Genomic DNA, 16641 nt, shown 5'->3' on the forward strand with positions numbered 1-16641 from the left:
CCTGCCTTGCAGTGATACAACCATCAGTTTTCTGTTTTAAGACCAGGTCACCTCAGCCACTATTTTAACTCCTTTGTAACTCAGGTGGAGGTGAATGGACCTTCAAATATAATCCAATCCAAATGCCAAAGTTTACATACTGTTAAGGTTTCACTGTCACATAAGTGAAAAATAGAGTATTGTTAAATACACCTGCAAACAATTTCATTGACTGAAACAATAGGTCCAAAGCAGAAGAGTCCATTTAATATTTTAAATGGTAAAGGGTCATTTCAGTATGGCTCTCTGGTACCTTGGAATTAACCTCTTTATCTTTGTGCAGAGCGGACAGACCCCAGGGCAGACTGTCAGTGAAGACCAGCTGTGCCTGGCGAACCATCTTCTGGTTTTTGGTTCAGCTGAGCTCCTGCTCGCTTCATTATCAGCTTTATTGAGGTAGTGCGTTATAATGTGTGGGTCATTCTAATTTCCTTTTTTACATTAAAAGAGCTGGAGATTTCAAATGAAATATGAAATGTTATGAGTAATTTAACGCAACCTGAAATCTGCACCCATTTTTCAGTGTAGAATTATGGCGAACATTAAATAAGTTCATCTGAGAGCTCAGCTGCAATGAAACCTGGAGATGCTGGGATTCCCAGCGTTGTCAAGGTCTGCTAAGGCTAAAGCAAAGCTCACAATCACAAAGACTGTGAAAAGAGCGACATCTAGTGGACTGGAAGAGAACTGGTTTTATCGGCATACACTTAAAGATTGCTGTTGGCTTTTAATTATAATAATAATTATTATAATAATAATTGCTTACACTTATATAGCGCTTTTCTGGATACTCCACTCAAAGCACTTTACATGTAATGGGGATCCCCTCCACCACCACCAATGTGCAGCCCCACCTGAATGGTGCGACGGCAGCCATAGTACACCAGAACGCTCACCGTACACCAGCTATCAGTGGGGAGGAGAGTAGAGTAATGAAGCCAGTTCAGAGATGGGGATTATTAGGAGGCAATGATTGGTGAGGGCTAATGGGAAATTTGGCCAGGACGCCAGAGTTACACCCCTACTCATTTCAAGAAACGCCCTGGGATTTTTAATGACCACAGAGAGTCAGGACCTCTGGTTTTTTTACGTCTCATCCGAAGGACAGCACCTGTTTACAGTATAGTGTCCCCGTCACTATACTGGGGCTATAATTACCTAAATTATTCCTGTTGCTCACAATGATTATAGACCATCTACAAGAAAGTGATCTCTATTCACCTTGAAACTTGGATTATCTACAATGCAAAACACGTTGAAATTAAAATGCTTTGCATCATGAATCTTCTTTTTGTTATTTAATGTTTTGATTCTCCCTTTGCTATGCTATCTTAGCAGGTCAATAGTATGTTTCAGAAGGCTGTGAGTTTGCATTTAACTGTTTCATCCCTAGTAATAAATAAAACTCAGGTTTAAAATGCAAAATCTTCATATGGAGTCCGAAAGGCACCACTAATCAGTGTTGTGTGCCAGTACTGGTGCTTGCATCGGCCTTACTTAAATTGCCTTAAATTGGCCCCCTTGGGAGGAATAAAGTATTTGAATTGAATTACTTAGGCACTGTGGTGATTGTGTAGACTAACCAGCTGGCCAAATGAAGAACACCACAGTCTCAATGGCCAGTCAGTCACTTCATTTCCCCACATCCTTTTAACTGAGGGTGTCTTATTATTGTTTAGTACTGTGTAGGAACTTGGTACATATTTTAGTTCTTTGTTGTATTTTGTAGGCCATTGAGCCTTCTCTGCTGTTAAATTATGTCATTTTCCATAGCTTCATTTTTTAGCTCCTGCATTGTAGAATCCTGCCTTGTCAGGTCACGATGTACTCCTATTAATTCAGCAACTGTAGTGTGTGTGAGCTCTGACTTTGCTGAATCCAGTTTCCTTCTTAGTCTGATTCTAAAGCCACTTTCCTTAGTTTGTTTCCCTGTTTAGATTAATCTCATCCAGCTCCTGTTTGATATCTGGTACCCAGTCAACCCAAAAAATCCTGTCCAGATATTCCTTGGAATGTCACGGAGTTCATGCTTTAACAACTCAGATTGTTGCAGACCCCCGCAACACTTTGTGTACAGACGTGTCTCCTCCTTTGGTGAGGGTATGAATATTACCAGAAGGACACGTTCTGCTGAGTTGAATTAAGACTAATGAATCTGGTCACTTTTCTCTTTACTGAATGCAAAGCAGCAATAGAGAATCTTTTTTGGCAGTTAATTCTTATCAGCAAATGCACAAACAATAGTTTTATATGTTTTTTAGGTACTCATCAAAAACCATATTGCTTATGTTATTTAAGTTATTTTCTTATGTTGTTGTTTCCAAAAAGAAGGTCATGATTTACTCTTATGGTCAATGTGTATATTTATTTCCAAGTGTTGTACCAGTATGTTTCTGTTGAATCCACATACCGCGAGTGATTATACTGTTATGATGCTTATATCTGAAACAACTTGCACCCATTTATAAAACAATCTCTGGAGAAATACCTTCGGAGCTCAGAGCTCAGATTGCTAGTCTTCATCCGCGCTGGTGACATTTACCCAACACTACTCCTGATGACGATTTTGAGATTGTGTGTGTTGGATAAAACGGTTAGCTCTCTGTAAATGTTCAGTTCAGTTGCCCCCAGCCCATTCCAAGCTCTCTGTATATTTTCCAGTAATTATTTTACTAGAGCAGACATAGCCTACATCTGGTAGTTTTGACACCCGCGTCAAAGTACTTCACAGCTAGACAAACTGAATTGGAATATTTGTGGCTGTGACCCCAATCCTTCAGCAGATTAATGATTTTCACAAATTAATTTTTTCTAACTGCACTTTTTAAACTTTTTTCCACTTTTCCTCCACCCTTTCTCAAATTTTTCCAGCAAGCTTAAGATGTTTTATACAAACTCTGGACTTATATCTGAGGCTGAACCTGAAACCCTGCACAGAGGAACTCACTGTTCCTGAAGACCTTTAGCTACTCTGGATAATTGCCCTGTAGAGGTGTTTATTAAAAGTGGGAGTTCAATAATAACTCATTCTGAATAAGAGATACTTAGTTATGATTATCAGTGAGGACTAGGTCATGAATCCTTCCAGATGTTCAAGTAGTCTAAAACTCAGTTTGAGATTAGTTAGAACTGTCACTGTATGTAAAAATAAAAAGTGCAGTGTCTGGCACTGTAACGTGTTTTTAAGGTCTCACTATTGCATTGAGCAGCTCTGTCACAAAGCAGTGTTATGGGAGGTGCAATCTGGAATACATAATGTAAAATGAGAGAAGAAAACTAACTAGTTGATAGTTTTGAGGGAAGTTTTGTATGCCTGCAAACCATAAGGAAAATTGTTCATTCTCAGAGCTGAAGTTTCTACACAAAAATCTTAATCCTTGATACCTACCATTTGCAAGTGATTTCAGTAAAACTAATAATTCTGTATTACTGTGTATATCTTGGATTTTATAAAGTGTTTATCTTCAGCTGACTAAGTCTTAAGTGTTTTTCCAGGGTGTGTTATATAAACTGCTGGAGAAATCAATAACAAGGTCAGAAGACCTGCTGATATGACTCTTCACTGACATTCTTGCACTGCACTGAATATTTATATACTTTTCAGCTACAGTTTGTTTATACTCTGATAGCAGTTTCAGCTGTGCAGCTATCCAGGCAGCAGAAGCAGTAGTAGTACTGCTTAGGAGATTTGCACACACCTAGGGCTAAAAAATTCAACTGTTTTTCTCTTACACTGCCAAATTGTGCTGGGCTCCCATAAACTATGGGCCATTTTAAGCCAGAAATTTGAAATAAGATGTAAATATTGGCATGAAAATCATCACGTTTGAGGTCATTATATCTCCCAATGGCTGAACTTTAAAAGTGATGTATAAATTATTACATTTGCTGATAAAACCCCTGAAAAAGGTTAAAAAGAGCAGATAGTTCTGTTGAACTTTAGAACTGTTTTGACAAATTAAATTAAATATTCAGCATCATACTAGTTTGTTTTATAGAAGAAGGTTGTTTAGCTGTTGTTAAGATCTTTCTGGATGTTAATTTCAATATCCCAGAAGATGGGGATTTCCACTGGCTCAATGGGAAGAGATAAGAGCTGGTCTTTTCTGTGATACTGTCATGAGAGAGTTCAAACCTGCAGTGTGAATTTGACTGCATGCTCGCAGGGGCAGCATGGGGGTTGTCAGCCAGGGCGTCCTTGACACCTAGAGAAACAGTGACCCCTGCTGGGCTCCTGTGAGATTATCATCAGTGGGGAATCTCCTCCAATGGGCACTCAGCCCCCCACGCACTATTGCAGAACTTGTGGTGGCTCAAAATAATCTTTCTTATATATTTCAGGATAATGTCAGTAATCATTTTCTAAAAAAATACTATTTGTTCTTCTTTATAGCTAAGAAAAGAAAATCAAGATTGGTATTAATGGCACTTGTTATGTATTTTGAGGAATCTGTGTACTGATCGGTTTGTGTCGTTGAAAGAATCCAAATTTTATTGCAGTGGGAGTGTAAATGGTGAATTATATGTCCCCCAGAATTCTGACTCCTACTCTGTAATATTAGTGTCTATCCACTTATCCATTTTCTAACTGCTTTATCCGATATAAGGTCACAGAGGAGCCAGAGCACAAGGAAGGAGACACCCTGGACATAGCGCCAACTCATCACAGGGAATACCCTGGCACAAACACAGACACTCTCTCACCAGGGCTGATTTGCCCACAAGCCAAATGTCTTAGGACTGTGGGCAGAAACCAGAGCACCACAAGGAAACCCACTCAAACATGGGGAGAACATACAAGCTCCACACAGACAGCACCCCAGGGTTTGAACCCAGGGCTCAAGCTCTGTAAGGCAGTAATGCTGACCCCTGCACCACCATACTGCCTCAGTACTAATGACCGTGAATACTTTGGTTGTCTGTATGTGTTTAACAAAGAAAAAGCCTCACTTTTTAATTGTTAAGCAGGCAAGAGGTGTACTGAACATTGTACTGTATTCGATCCCTGTCCAGAGATCTTCAAATGCCAGGTTATTTATATTTGTTTGTCAATACTTATATTGATGAATTCATTCTAGAGATAATTTCTAAGTGAAACCAGTAAGTTGCTAAGTTTCATTTGTTGGTTTTCATCATTCCTTTACGTAGGCCATCTGTTTTGCAAACAAAGCATTCTGCAGATGACATGTTTCCTGATATGATGTTTGGTGAAGTTTTCCAGCTTCAGATGCTGAAGCTTCTTTCTCTTTAAGTTAATGCAGTTCCAAAACATTTTCCAGATTCCAGTCTGATCCACGCCGGGGCAGATAAAGATAGGATAACTCTGACATTTTTGGAATCTAAATTGATATTTACCACAACCTGCCTCCTTTATAGTTGGTTTTTCTCATCTTTGTTGAAGAAGATGTGGTTCTTGGATCGCTGCGGACAAAAATTACTTGAACAAAATTGATAGATCATCAATCTACTCAAAAACATTTGCTTGTGGAGGTAAATTAATTTTCTGAATAAGTTTGTCACATTTGCATTTTAACATAGAAATACTACATAGAAATATTTAATGTAGTTCAGGTGGGTAGCTGCGTCAGCATGCGTAGGCTGCAAAGGAACAAGTAATAGGTTTATTCAAAAATTATTGAAATAAACATTTAATGTATGCAGGATTGAGCTATTGCTCTATAGCAGGGGGTTCCAGTCCTGGTCTGGTATGTCTTTAGCACCAGCACCTAAAGAGCAGGGAGTAGCTGCTAAACCAGTCCAATTAAGCCAACAATGAGCTGTTTAATGTTGTTACACATCCAACCAGACTGAAAACCTGTGGACACACCAGCACTCCAGGATCAGGATTAGAGATCCCTGCTTTAGAAAAGTGGCTCAAAAGACTAATGGATCTCTATTTCATTAAGACTCTTAAGAATTTCGGTGGTACAGTATAATGGACATGTTATAGTGAAAAATGCACAGAGCTGTTTGTGCCTCTTTATACACAGGGTTTAGCTGTGTATGTTAGTATCAACGCTGAATCAGTTCACAATGGGGTTCACACCCATGAATAAGGAGAGGTGTGAGCCCCAGGAGCTGATTCAGTGTTAAATCTTGTTGAGACATTGCTAAAACTTTTGATGATACGTCCAAGGGATTGGACTCCTGCAGACGTTACTTAGTTGACAATGTTTGATAATCTCTTGTATCTAGGCATCATGTAATTAGGTGCCCATTAAGAGATGATGAGACAGAAATAGTGCAGCAGCCACTTACTAAGCAGGGCAAAGAGGGAAAGAATGGAGTTCTGCTTGCTAAATGTCTTTAATGACACAGTGACGAATGGGCTGAAATGTCCTGCAACAATCTTATCAACCAAGAAGTTCAATTAAAGAAATCAGTTAGTCTCAGTCATTAAGATCTCAGCTGGAACAAAACCCAGAGATTCCAATGGAGCAGTAGAACATTTGAGCCACCAGTTGTTAGGAGAAATGAGTGTGTAACGGCATCCCATTCTTATTACAGTGAAGCATAGTTTTAATATCAAAGTGTATTAGTCTTAACAATTTTGGTAGACAATGTTACTGGAGATGGAGAGTGACTGCATATGCAAAAATACAGTACAATGTGATTTTGGGGGGCTCTGTTGAATTAAGCAGGTCAGGGTTATCTCTGGCAGGATATGAACCAGTGACCGTGTGACCATGGGGTGTTGGTGTTATCTGCACAGTAACAGACACAGAGACACACTTCTTGAGCAGGGCGATCTATAGACAGCCTGTCATCAGGCCACACGTTCTGCCAGAGCTTATTCAGTTAACAGCTGTAGAAGAGGTTTTGAACAAAGAGTACCAGTAAAGTAGAATCCAAAATAGTAAGCAAACAAGCTGTAGAGTAACAAACCAACCCTGGATGGTGTCCAGCAATGTAGGACACATTCCCTAGCAGTGTAATCCTTTGGTATAAATAATAACTGTTTAATGATATTCCTACCACTCTTATCAGCTAGGATGTCATTTGTGTATTTCTTTTGTAGCTCAAATACCAAGAAATATAATTTTCTCATAGTCAGCATGGATACCATCCCCGACTGGAACGTACCAGACTTTTCCTACAGAATAGTCTCTGCTTGTCCGTGGATGAAATACTGTAAATGGGGTTTCCAGTCTTGGTCCTGGTGGACCACAGCCTGCTGGCTTTCCTCCCATCACAGCTTAATTACCTAATTGAACTTTTAATTGAATTAACAAGCTGCTCGATTGGAATTATTGGATTCCACTTCTTTTCTACTCAAACATTTGGGATTGTATTTAAGATGTGCAATAGTTAAACAGCAGCCCCCAACATACTGAAGGGCTGAAAATTGGAATTAACCATGTTATTAAGTCAATTAAGTGTTCAGTTGTGTAAGCGAGAGTCCGGCTGGAATGACAAATGAGCAGGTTTTGGGAAGCTCTGTGTTTATGGGCGATTGCAATTGACAAGCAGTGGCTTTGGTAGAAAGCATTTCTCCGGCAGTTCTGCTTCAAAACTAAAAGAGCTTTAATTAAAATTATTAACAACGGTTAGCTTTTTTATAGCGCTCTTAATCTCGATGAACTCTTAAGTGCTTTCCATATAAAATTGGCTGTCTTCTGTCACCACTAAAATGCAGCACCAATCTACTCTAGGTAACCCTTGGCAGTCATGATGAGCCAATGTCCCTAGTCCACAGCAGATGAGATGGAGAAGAGAGAGCTTACTTCACCAGCTGAACATTTCTGTGGGAATTGTAGAAAAGGCCAGCCTGTGCAAGCTCAGAGTGGCATCTAGCCAGGACATTTTACCAAGAGTGCTGTGTGATTTCTGATGATTCACCATTCAGTTTGTATATGGTATATTAGAAATTCCACTCAAGAGGCAAGAGTGCCACCTACTATTCCATCACTACCACTTACAGCAACAACCTGTTATTCCTTAAAGGTCACCTATATGATGTGGTTACATGATGGTAAAAGTCACTCATATGCTCTAGGGGTAGAGATATCAATTAAATATACTCCCCCAACCATCAATTACAATGTTTCATCTCACAGTTAAATGTTTTTTTTGTAAATCCTGGGGTTGGTATCATGAAAGAAAATGTTCCTGACAAATGTTTGGGAATGTCTATTTTCTTAACTGAGGCATAACAAACAATTAACTGGCTGATCTAGAGAGGACAGTAGTCTGGAGATCCCAGAAGGATGCAAGAACAAAGCAAAATATTTACAGAAATACCTTTTCTTAATGTCTTATTTTAAGTTATGCATAGGTCTGAATGGTAAGATACCCTTTATAGAAACACTGTGCATAGAGACTGAATAAAAATCATCTAAAATCATTTATTTTTCATCAATGTAATCCCAGGATTCGGTAGTATCTTTGCATCCCTTAACAGATCTTTCTGCTCTTTTCTCAAATACTCTTTGACACCGATGTCCAGGTTTAATGGCAGTCTAGTGGGATGAATATAAGAGGATGGTAGATTATTGAAATCTTTGCACTCCAGATGTCAGGATATTTCAAGAAAATGAGAAATATAGGTCTAACAGGTTAATTGTAAACTACAGTACTGGACAGATATAGTCTCAAAACCATCCTCCCAGTCCAAATCTTCCCCACTTTTTGCTGTCACCCACAGAGATTTCTACAGGTGTCTCAGATTACTGTTTGAGCCCCGGTATATATTTCATGTTAATTCATTTGTCGTCTTCAGACAGCTGCCTTCAAAACTAGACAATCCAAGGAGAGCCAGTCTTGTGTGTCTTTGATCCCTCGGTGAAATGTGAAGGAAAAAAAGAGGCTATTTTTGTGCAGTGCTGTAAAGTGGTCGGCCTGCTGACAGAGGGTGGTAAGGCAGATGATTGTGAGGTATCACTCAGGCTTAGCTGCAGCCCTGACCTCTGGCCTGGAGGTGGAAAGGCTAATCCAGTTGAATGAGTCGGTATCTATTTGCCTCTCCTCTCTACCATCGCTGTCTGAAAGCTGGGACTTTCTGAATTAGCCAGGGGAAGTCAATTCTCTGACCTGACAATATACCAGCTATTTGCAATGTTAATATCTGTACAGCATTATATATTCAGACTATTATTTTTAAAATGACATTTATATTTCTGTTATTTAGTAATTTATGTAAGTATTTTATCATATTAGTATTTCATATACTGTAATGAAGGCAGCACTGTGATGCATGGTTATTACTGCCTTGCAGTGCTGGTGTCCCGGGCTCAATTCTGAACCTTGGGTGCTATCTGTTTGGAGTTTCTATGTTCTCCCTGTGTTTACATGTGTTTTCTCTGGGTGCTCCAGTTTCCTCCAGCAGTCCAAACACATGCTAGTAGGTTAATTGTCTGTGTCTGTCCTGCAATGGACTGGTGTCCCATCCAGGGTGTATCCTGCCTTGTGCCCACTGCTTGCTCCCCTACAGCCCTGTATCGGATAAGGTGCATAGAAAATGGATACCGTAATGAGTCTGCTTGTGTAACTCAGTTATCCTCGTATCCTAGACAACTGTCTTGAATAATGAACATACACCAGTTTAATTTAATTATTGCTCTTTGTGAAGCATCACAGCCATTTCACAGAGAACAGACAAGTATCAAACCAGGTTGTCCTGGTCTTGAGAGCCCATAGGGGTGAAGAGTTTCTAGTTGACTCATTACACGCTATGACCTCCATTATTAAAGGCGTTTTTCATGATCAATCAGTATGAAAAGGAAAGCTGTGAAGCAAATCAGTCTAAATGGGTGAACATCCAGAATAACCACAGATAGATATATCACAGTAAACTTTCTGAAGAACGCCATGGACAAGCAAAGTGGACTGTTGATTGGAAATATTGTCTGACACTGTGCTGTCTGTTTCATGGAAAGTGCACAGTGAAGTGAAGTGAAGGGAATCTTGCTAGCCCAGCAGTGCTGAGCTGTTCCCTGCAGGAGTCCGTGTGCTCCTGGAGCTTGAGCAGTGGCGCCCTGTGCTTCCTGCCTCTGTAACCCCCCTGCCTGTGTTCCTCCCCCCCCAGGTACCTGGCCAAGCTCTCCTCAGTGGGCAGCATCTCGGAGGAGGAGACCTGCGAGAAGCTGAAGGGGCTGATCCAGAGGCAGGTGCAGATCTGCAAGCGCAACGTGGAGGTGATGGACTCAGTGCGGAGAGGGGCGCAGCTGGCCATTGACGAGTGCCAGTACCAGTTCAGGAACCGGCGCTGGAACTGCTCCACCCTGGACACTCTGCCTGTTTTCGGGAAGGTGGTCACGCAGGGTAAGAGATAGCTCCTTCCCACCGCCACATGCACACACACCCATATCCGGTCAAACTACAACGCAGCATTCATATTTCCCACTTATGGAAGAAGTGTGATTCAAAAATCCTTCCGCCTGAAATAGAAAGACACAGCAGAGCTCTTTGAGACTGTGGCCACCTGTTAACCACTGTTCTTGATGTCTTGATTGTTCAGTCTTCCGCTGATGAGATCTGATTAATCATCCTGATTAGCACAAGAATTTGTAAAACTCGCATGGCAGTGAGACTACAAGAGCAGGCCAGAGGAGCCCTGTTATAGATTGCTTTGATCTCTTTTACATTTTTGTGGCTTATACCTCAGGTCTGGATGAAAAAGTGAATCCCATTCGCACCCCATCTAAACACACACAGTCCTGCCCGCCCCCTTCCCATGCAGGCAGAGACAGGGAACACTGGGAGCTCAGAGTTATTAGCTGTCCCTTTGGGCCTGTCTGATTCCCAGACATGGCCCCGGGCTCACACTCCGTCTGGGCTGCAACAGGTACCTGAGAGGCAGGCCGGAGTCCTGTCTGGACAGGGATATCTACTCTCACTCAGTCTTGTTGGGAAGGCAGTCTGGAGTATCAGGATACCCCCTGCTGGTGCAAATGGGAAAAATGCACTTGGTAAAGGGAGGGAACTGATTCAACATGTCTGGGAATAATCTAGCGCACATGTCAGCGCTATACACTGCACAGGCATGATCTGAGGGTCCTGTCGTTTCAAATCGCCGGCTTTTTGTTCGTTAAAGACATTCATGGCAATAATGTGAAATTGCTTCACCTGTTTGATCATTATTTCACTTTTTGGTAAGGAGCTCTACCCTTCCAGCCCTATTGTTTGATCTGTTTCTGTTTATTTTATTTCGAACATACCTGTGATTGTGTGAGGACTGTGATTCTCGTGAAGCCTTGGTGTGCCAATATAATGTTTCCCAAATGTGTCCTGTACAAGTACAGGATATGTTATATCCAGCAGTTTGTATAGCGAGACTGGGATATGGTTAGATTCTGCCGGTCGGGACGCTGGACCCGCGGGTGCGAGAGTGCGGCTCGGGACTGACGCTGCCTTCCGTTCCAGGGACCCGGGAGGCCGCCTTCGTGTACGCCATCTCCTCGGCGGGCGTGGCCTTCGCCGTGACCCGGGCCTGCAGCAGCGGGGAGCTGGAGAAGTGCGGGTGCGACCGCACTGTCCACGGCGTGAGCCCGGAGGGTACGAGCAGGCCGGCGGTGGGGGAGGGGGACAGTACCCTGAAGATTGTGTGGGTCCTAATGCCCCAGCATAGTGACGGGAACACTATACTGTAAAAAAGTCACTGTCCTTCGGATGAGACATAAAGCCGAGGTCCTGACTCTCTGCGTCATTAAAAATCCCAGGGCGTTTCTCGAAAAGAGTAGGGGTGTAACCCTGGTGTCCTGGCCAAATTTCCCATTGGCCCTTACCAATCATGGCCTCCTAATAATCCCCATCTATGAATTGGCTTCATCACTGTGCGCTATGGCTGCCATCGCATCATCCAGGTGGGCCTGGACACTGGAGGTGATGGAGGGGAGTCCCCATTACCTGTAAAGTGCTTTGAGTTGAATGTCCAGAAAAGCACTATATACGTGTAAGGAATTATTGTTATAGTACTGCACAAAGTCCTATATCATTTATTGTTACTGTACAGTTTATGTTACTGTCAAGATAACATAAACTGCATGAGAAGACATGTATTCTGGTTTACATTCTGCATAAGAGCATCCTAGAATAATTCCAACCTTATGTAGGTGCCACAGAAGGTTTGAAGAAAGTAGAGATGGTCTGAAGAAAGGTACACGGAAGAAAGTCCAGTGTCAGCTACATGTTGAACAAATAGGCTTTGTTGAAAGGGTTGCAAAGCTCTTTGGAACAGATACTGATACTGATAAATGCAATGAAATTCTGGCAGGATGTTTTTGTGATTAGGTCAGGGACATGCCTGCTGAGTCACTTTTCTTCACCCGGTGCAATTTGTTGACATAATGTTTCTATGTGCTTTGACACACTGGAGTTTTTCCCCACCACATGTCTAAGGGCAGTGCCTCCAGGGTTCCTTAGGACAACAGCATGGTGACGCTGACAAATACCAAGAAACTATCAGGTTTTTTCTCACTAACTCCTGCAGTACCTCTATAATATTTTTTATGTCCAGAATTATGGCTACCATCATTTCTTATTCATTGATATCTCTTGATTGAAAGCACAGCACTCTCCCTGCTCCTTTTCTTAGAATTTCACAGCTGCTCTCTTTCTTTTAGTTCTTGTAAGTGGGCTACAGCCTTGTTCTCTCTATGTCCTCTATGAGGACAAATGCAGCTAGATATGTCTTTGTGCTTAAAAGGATGGCTTCCTTTGTTGGTTGACTTTGGGAAAAGAAGCTGGCTCTTGGGTTTTGTGTCGAACCCATTGAGGCACAATTGTGAGTTCCTGCCTTTCTATGCCAGTTATCACCTGACATAAGATCACCAAACAGGTTTGCCCCACTCCAGGCTGGGGAAGGTCAGGACTACAGCTCCCAGTGTTACTGCTATCGCAGATACAGACCCCGCTCACAACAGTTTCAACAAGTGTCAGTGACACCCAAAACACCGATAAAGAGAACTGATGCACGTTAAAGACTCTGTTCCCAAGAACAGTGCCAGAGAAATATGCATCAAGGATGCTGGATCAGCAGCAATACATATTGCATGACAAGTGTCAGAGTACCTGATGTTGTAAGTGATAGACAAGCATACATAACAAATATACAAATAAGACCCAGTGGCTGATGCATCTATTGGGACCAGAATCAATGGCATACAGTGCACTCTCTCCATCAGAAACAAATGAAAAACCTTTGCAGGCAAACTGAAGAGCAGCTGGGATCGTGCCAGCACTGCACACAGGAGGAGGAATGAAAATATTATTAATAATAATAATCATAATAATAATAATAATAATAATAATGATAATTGCTTACACTTATATAGCGCTTTTTCTGGACACTCCACTCAAAGCGCTTTACAGGTAATGGGGACTCCCCTCCACCACCACCAATGGGCAGCATCCACCTGGATGATGCGACGGCAGCCATAGTGTGCCAGAACGCTCACCACACACCAGCTATTAGTGGGGAGGAGAACAGAGTAATGTAGCCAATTCATAGATGGGGATTATTAGGAGGCCATGATTGGTAAGGGCAAAGGGGAAATTTGGCCAGCACGCTGGGGTTACACCCCTACTCTTTTCGAGAAACGCCCTGGGATTTTTAATGACCACAGAGAGTCAGGACCTCGGTTTTACGTCTCATCCGAAGGCCGGTGCCTGTTTACAGTATAGTGTCCCCATCACTATACTGGGGCATTAGGACCCACATGGACCGCAGGGTGAGCGCCCCCTGCTGGCTCCACTAACACCTCTTCCAAATATTGATCTGTCAACACAGCACAAGGCTGAGAACATGGCAAGATCAAGAAAGGTTCATCTCACTGAATAAAATAATAAAAAAACAACAGACAAATAAAGAATGCAGTAATGTCAATTGTAAAAAAAAAGGCTTTTTTTTCTTTTATCCTAAGTTATATTCAAATATAAGGAAGCTTTTGCCTAATTGTTTCATTGTATAATTTATGTGAACTTTGATGTATTTTCAAAAGGTGTTTAACACTCAATTGTTCTTTATTAAATATATTAGAACTACTGGAAATGCACAGATAAGGTGCTTTTCCTGACAGATGCAGAATGTGGTCCTAAGAGATCAGTATGTTGTTGGCTGGATCATTATTTCTTTCCTTTTTTACAGGTTTTCAGTGGTCAGGCTGCTCTGACAATATTGCCTATGGAGTGGCTTTTTCCCAATCGTTTGTTGACGTCCGGGAAAGAAGTAAAGGATCATCATCAAGCCGGGCATTGATGAATCTCCACAACAATGAAGCCGGGAGAAAGGTATCCAGTTTTTTTTTTCTGTATTAAACAGCATTCAGTTGCTGTAACTGCCACACGGCTTCATTTACTCAAATCAGGTGGGAGGTGTATCTTTGCAGTCTTTCTAATAAACTCTCTTGCGTTAAAAAGAGTGGGTTATGACATCTGACTCAAGTTTGCATGCTTAAGCTGCACGTTTTATAGTCCCTCATAGCAAGGTTGTTAGCTTTCAGCAGGAGGATAGCATTTTAAATTAAGCCCTTGGAAGTTCTAGATAGTGAAATGATTAAAACAGTAACCGCATAAGAGGAACACTTAAAGATTAAGAAGCTGTCGATTTCATGCGGTCATCTTTGCACATCAGACTTTTTTTAAAGTTAAATGGCAGCATACCTCAAGATGTGCTTTCACTGTGCACACAACTTATTGAAACACTCCCCGATTGCGAAATACAGTATTGTCTGAAGCCTGGTTTTAAAATAAAGGAAATATGACCTTTGACTGGGGAGCAGCGGCAGTGTATGAGCTTCAAAGGATCAAGCGGAGATTCATTCCATGATAAGAAGGGACAAAAACAGAAAAGGCACAACACTCCAGCTCCTTGTGTGAGTTAAGAACATACATAAGAGCGTAGAGTTTATAAATGAGGGCATTTGGCCCGTCTGGCCAGTTCGGTTGGTTGTAATTCCTTGATCTAAGGATCTTATGCAGCTGTTTCTTGAAACAGCTTCAACAACATGCTGGGGAGTTTTGTTCCACACTCTCATGCACCTCATGGTAAAGATCCACCCCCTGTTCCTGTTCCTGCTGAAGGAAGCGGGGGAGGTGAGAATCTCAGTGCCTTGGAGGACCGTGTATACCTGCATGAGGTCCCCAGGTACAGGAGCAGAAGAGAAAGTGAGAGAATAGGCACGGCAGGCGAGGAAATGTCCAAACCGGTGGAAATCTGGGGGCGCAGGTTCACAGGCTGAGGTCGTGTTTTTTCAAATCCGTCTCCTTCCGTTAACCACTCTCTCCTTCCTCTGCCCGGCCAGGCCATCCTGAATAACATGCGGGTGGAGTGCAAGTGCCACGGCGTGTCGGGCTCCTGCGAGGTGAAGACCTGCTGGAAGGCCATGCCGCCCTTCCGCAAGGTGGGCAACGTGCTGAAGGAGAAGTTCGACGGGGCCACCGAGGTGGAGCAGCGCAAGATCGGCACCACCAAGGTGCTGGTGCCCAAGAACTCGCAGTTCAAGCCCCACACCGACGAGGACCTGGTGTACCTGGACTCCAGCCCGGACTTCTGCGACCACGACCTGAAGAACGGGGTGCTGGGGACCGCCGGGCGGCACTGCAACAAGACCTCCAAGGCCATCGACGGGTGCGAGCTGATGTGCTGCGGCCGGGGCTTCCACACGGAGGAGGTGGAGGTGGTGGACAGGTGTAGCTGCAAGTTCCACTGGTGCTGCTACGTCAAGTGCAAGCAGTGCCGGAAACAGGTGGAGCTGCACACGTGCCGGTGACTGGGGGGGACTGGGGCTTCACCAGGGTGTGAGCCGGACTGGACAGGAGGAGTCCCCCCGCGATCCCAGCCAGGAAGAGCCGTAGAAAAAACATGTGTACACGGGGAGTAAAAATATATATATTTTCTAATTTAAAAGTCCCAAAGGATTGTCGGTTTTATTTTTTTTATGTTGTCTTTAATTTATTGGGATTAAGGTGGGAGAGGAACTTAAGGTACCGTCGCTGCTGAGAGAGGGGTGATGATTTCGCAGGGGGGGGAAGGGGCAGGAGCGGTACTTATCTCTCTGTTACTGATGCTGCTTTTGGGACCCGTTTGGGAGAGAAGGACTCCGGGGGAAGTGGGGTGGGGGGGGAGCCAAAGAGGACAGGCCATTGCGGAAACTCACAGTTTGTGGGCCGAGTGTACATTTTCATCGAGACGCAGAAGAAAGGTACACAAGGTGGACACGGCCTTTGGAAATTTTCTGAACAGCGTGGCGCTGCTGAACTGGAGAAATGAGTACGGAACAATGTAAAGAATATTTACCGTCTTCCACACTTCACAGAGTCTTTCTTCCTTCTTCAGAAATGACACAATACTCAGACATTAAGTGGCTTTTTCTACAGCAAGGACTACTGTGTCAGTTCCACAACTATTTCACTGTAGTTGGTTTAAGCTGACAAAGGAAAATAAATGTACCAAATGCTTAAGATCCTTCAGTCGTTTTATCTGTCTGGATGTGTGAATTCTGGTAGCAATCAGAGCATTGCTCCTCTCAGTGGCAGAAAGAAGGAAGTCTTCACTTGAAAGTGGAGGGATTGGAGTTGAAACGCTGTATACAATAACTGAGGCACTTTTCCTTTTCCAGACGCACATACCCCAACAAAATCTCCCGTGTTCTTTTAACATTGTCA

The 16641-nt window shown here is 42.8% G+C and overlaps 1 protein-coding gene across 1 annotated transcript in view; it reads left to right on the plus strand.

The window, feature by feature from the left end:
- Positions 1-16439, plus strand: part of wnt4 (wingless-type MMTV integration site family, member 4) — a 37908-nt gene extending 21469 nt beyond the window's left edge. The window contains exons 2-5 of the mRNA XM_088616879.1: positions 10064-10299; positions 11401-11532; positions 14123-14265; positions 15279-16439. Of these exons, the coding sequence (XP_088473005.1) occupies positions 10064-10299; positions 11401-11532; positions 14123-14265; positions 15279-15746 (979 nt within the window). The 3' untranslated portion in view covers positions 15747-16439. The remainder of the gene's footprint in view (positions 1-10063; positions 10300-11400; positions 11533-14122; positions 14266-15278) is intronic.
- Positions 16440-16641: the final 202 nt, after the last annotated feature.

This window comes from Lepisosteus platostomus, chromosome 23, assembly GCF_059453375.1.
Source record: "Lepisosteus platostomus isolate fLepPlt1 chromosome 23, fLepPlt1.hap1, whole genome shotgun sequence".
NCBI lineage: Eukaryota > Metazoa > Chordata > Actinopteri > Semionotiformes > Lepisosteidae > Lepisosteus > Lepisosteus platostomus.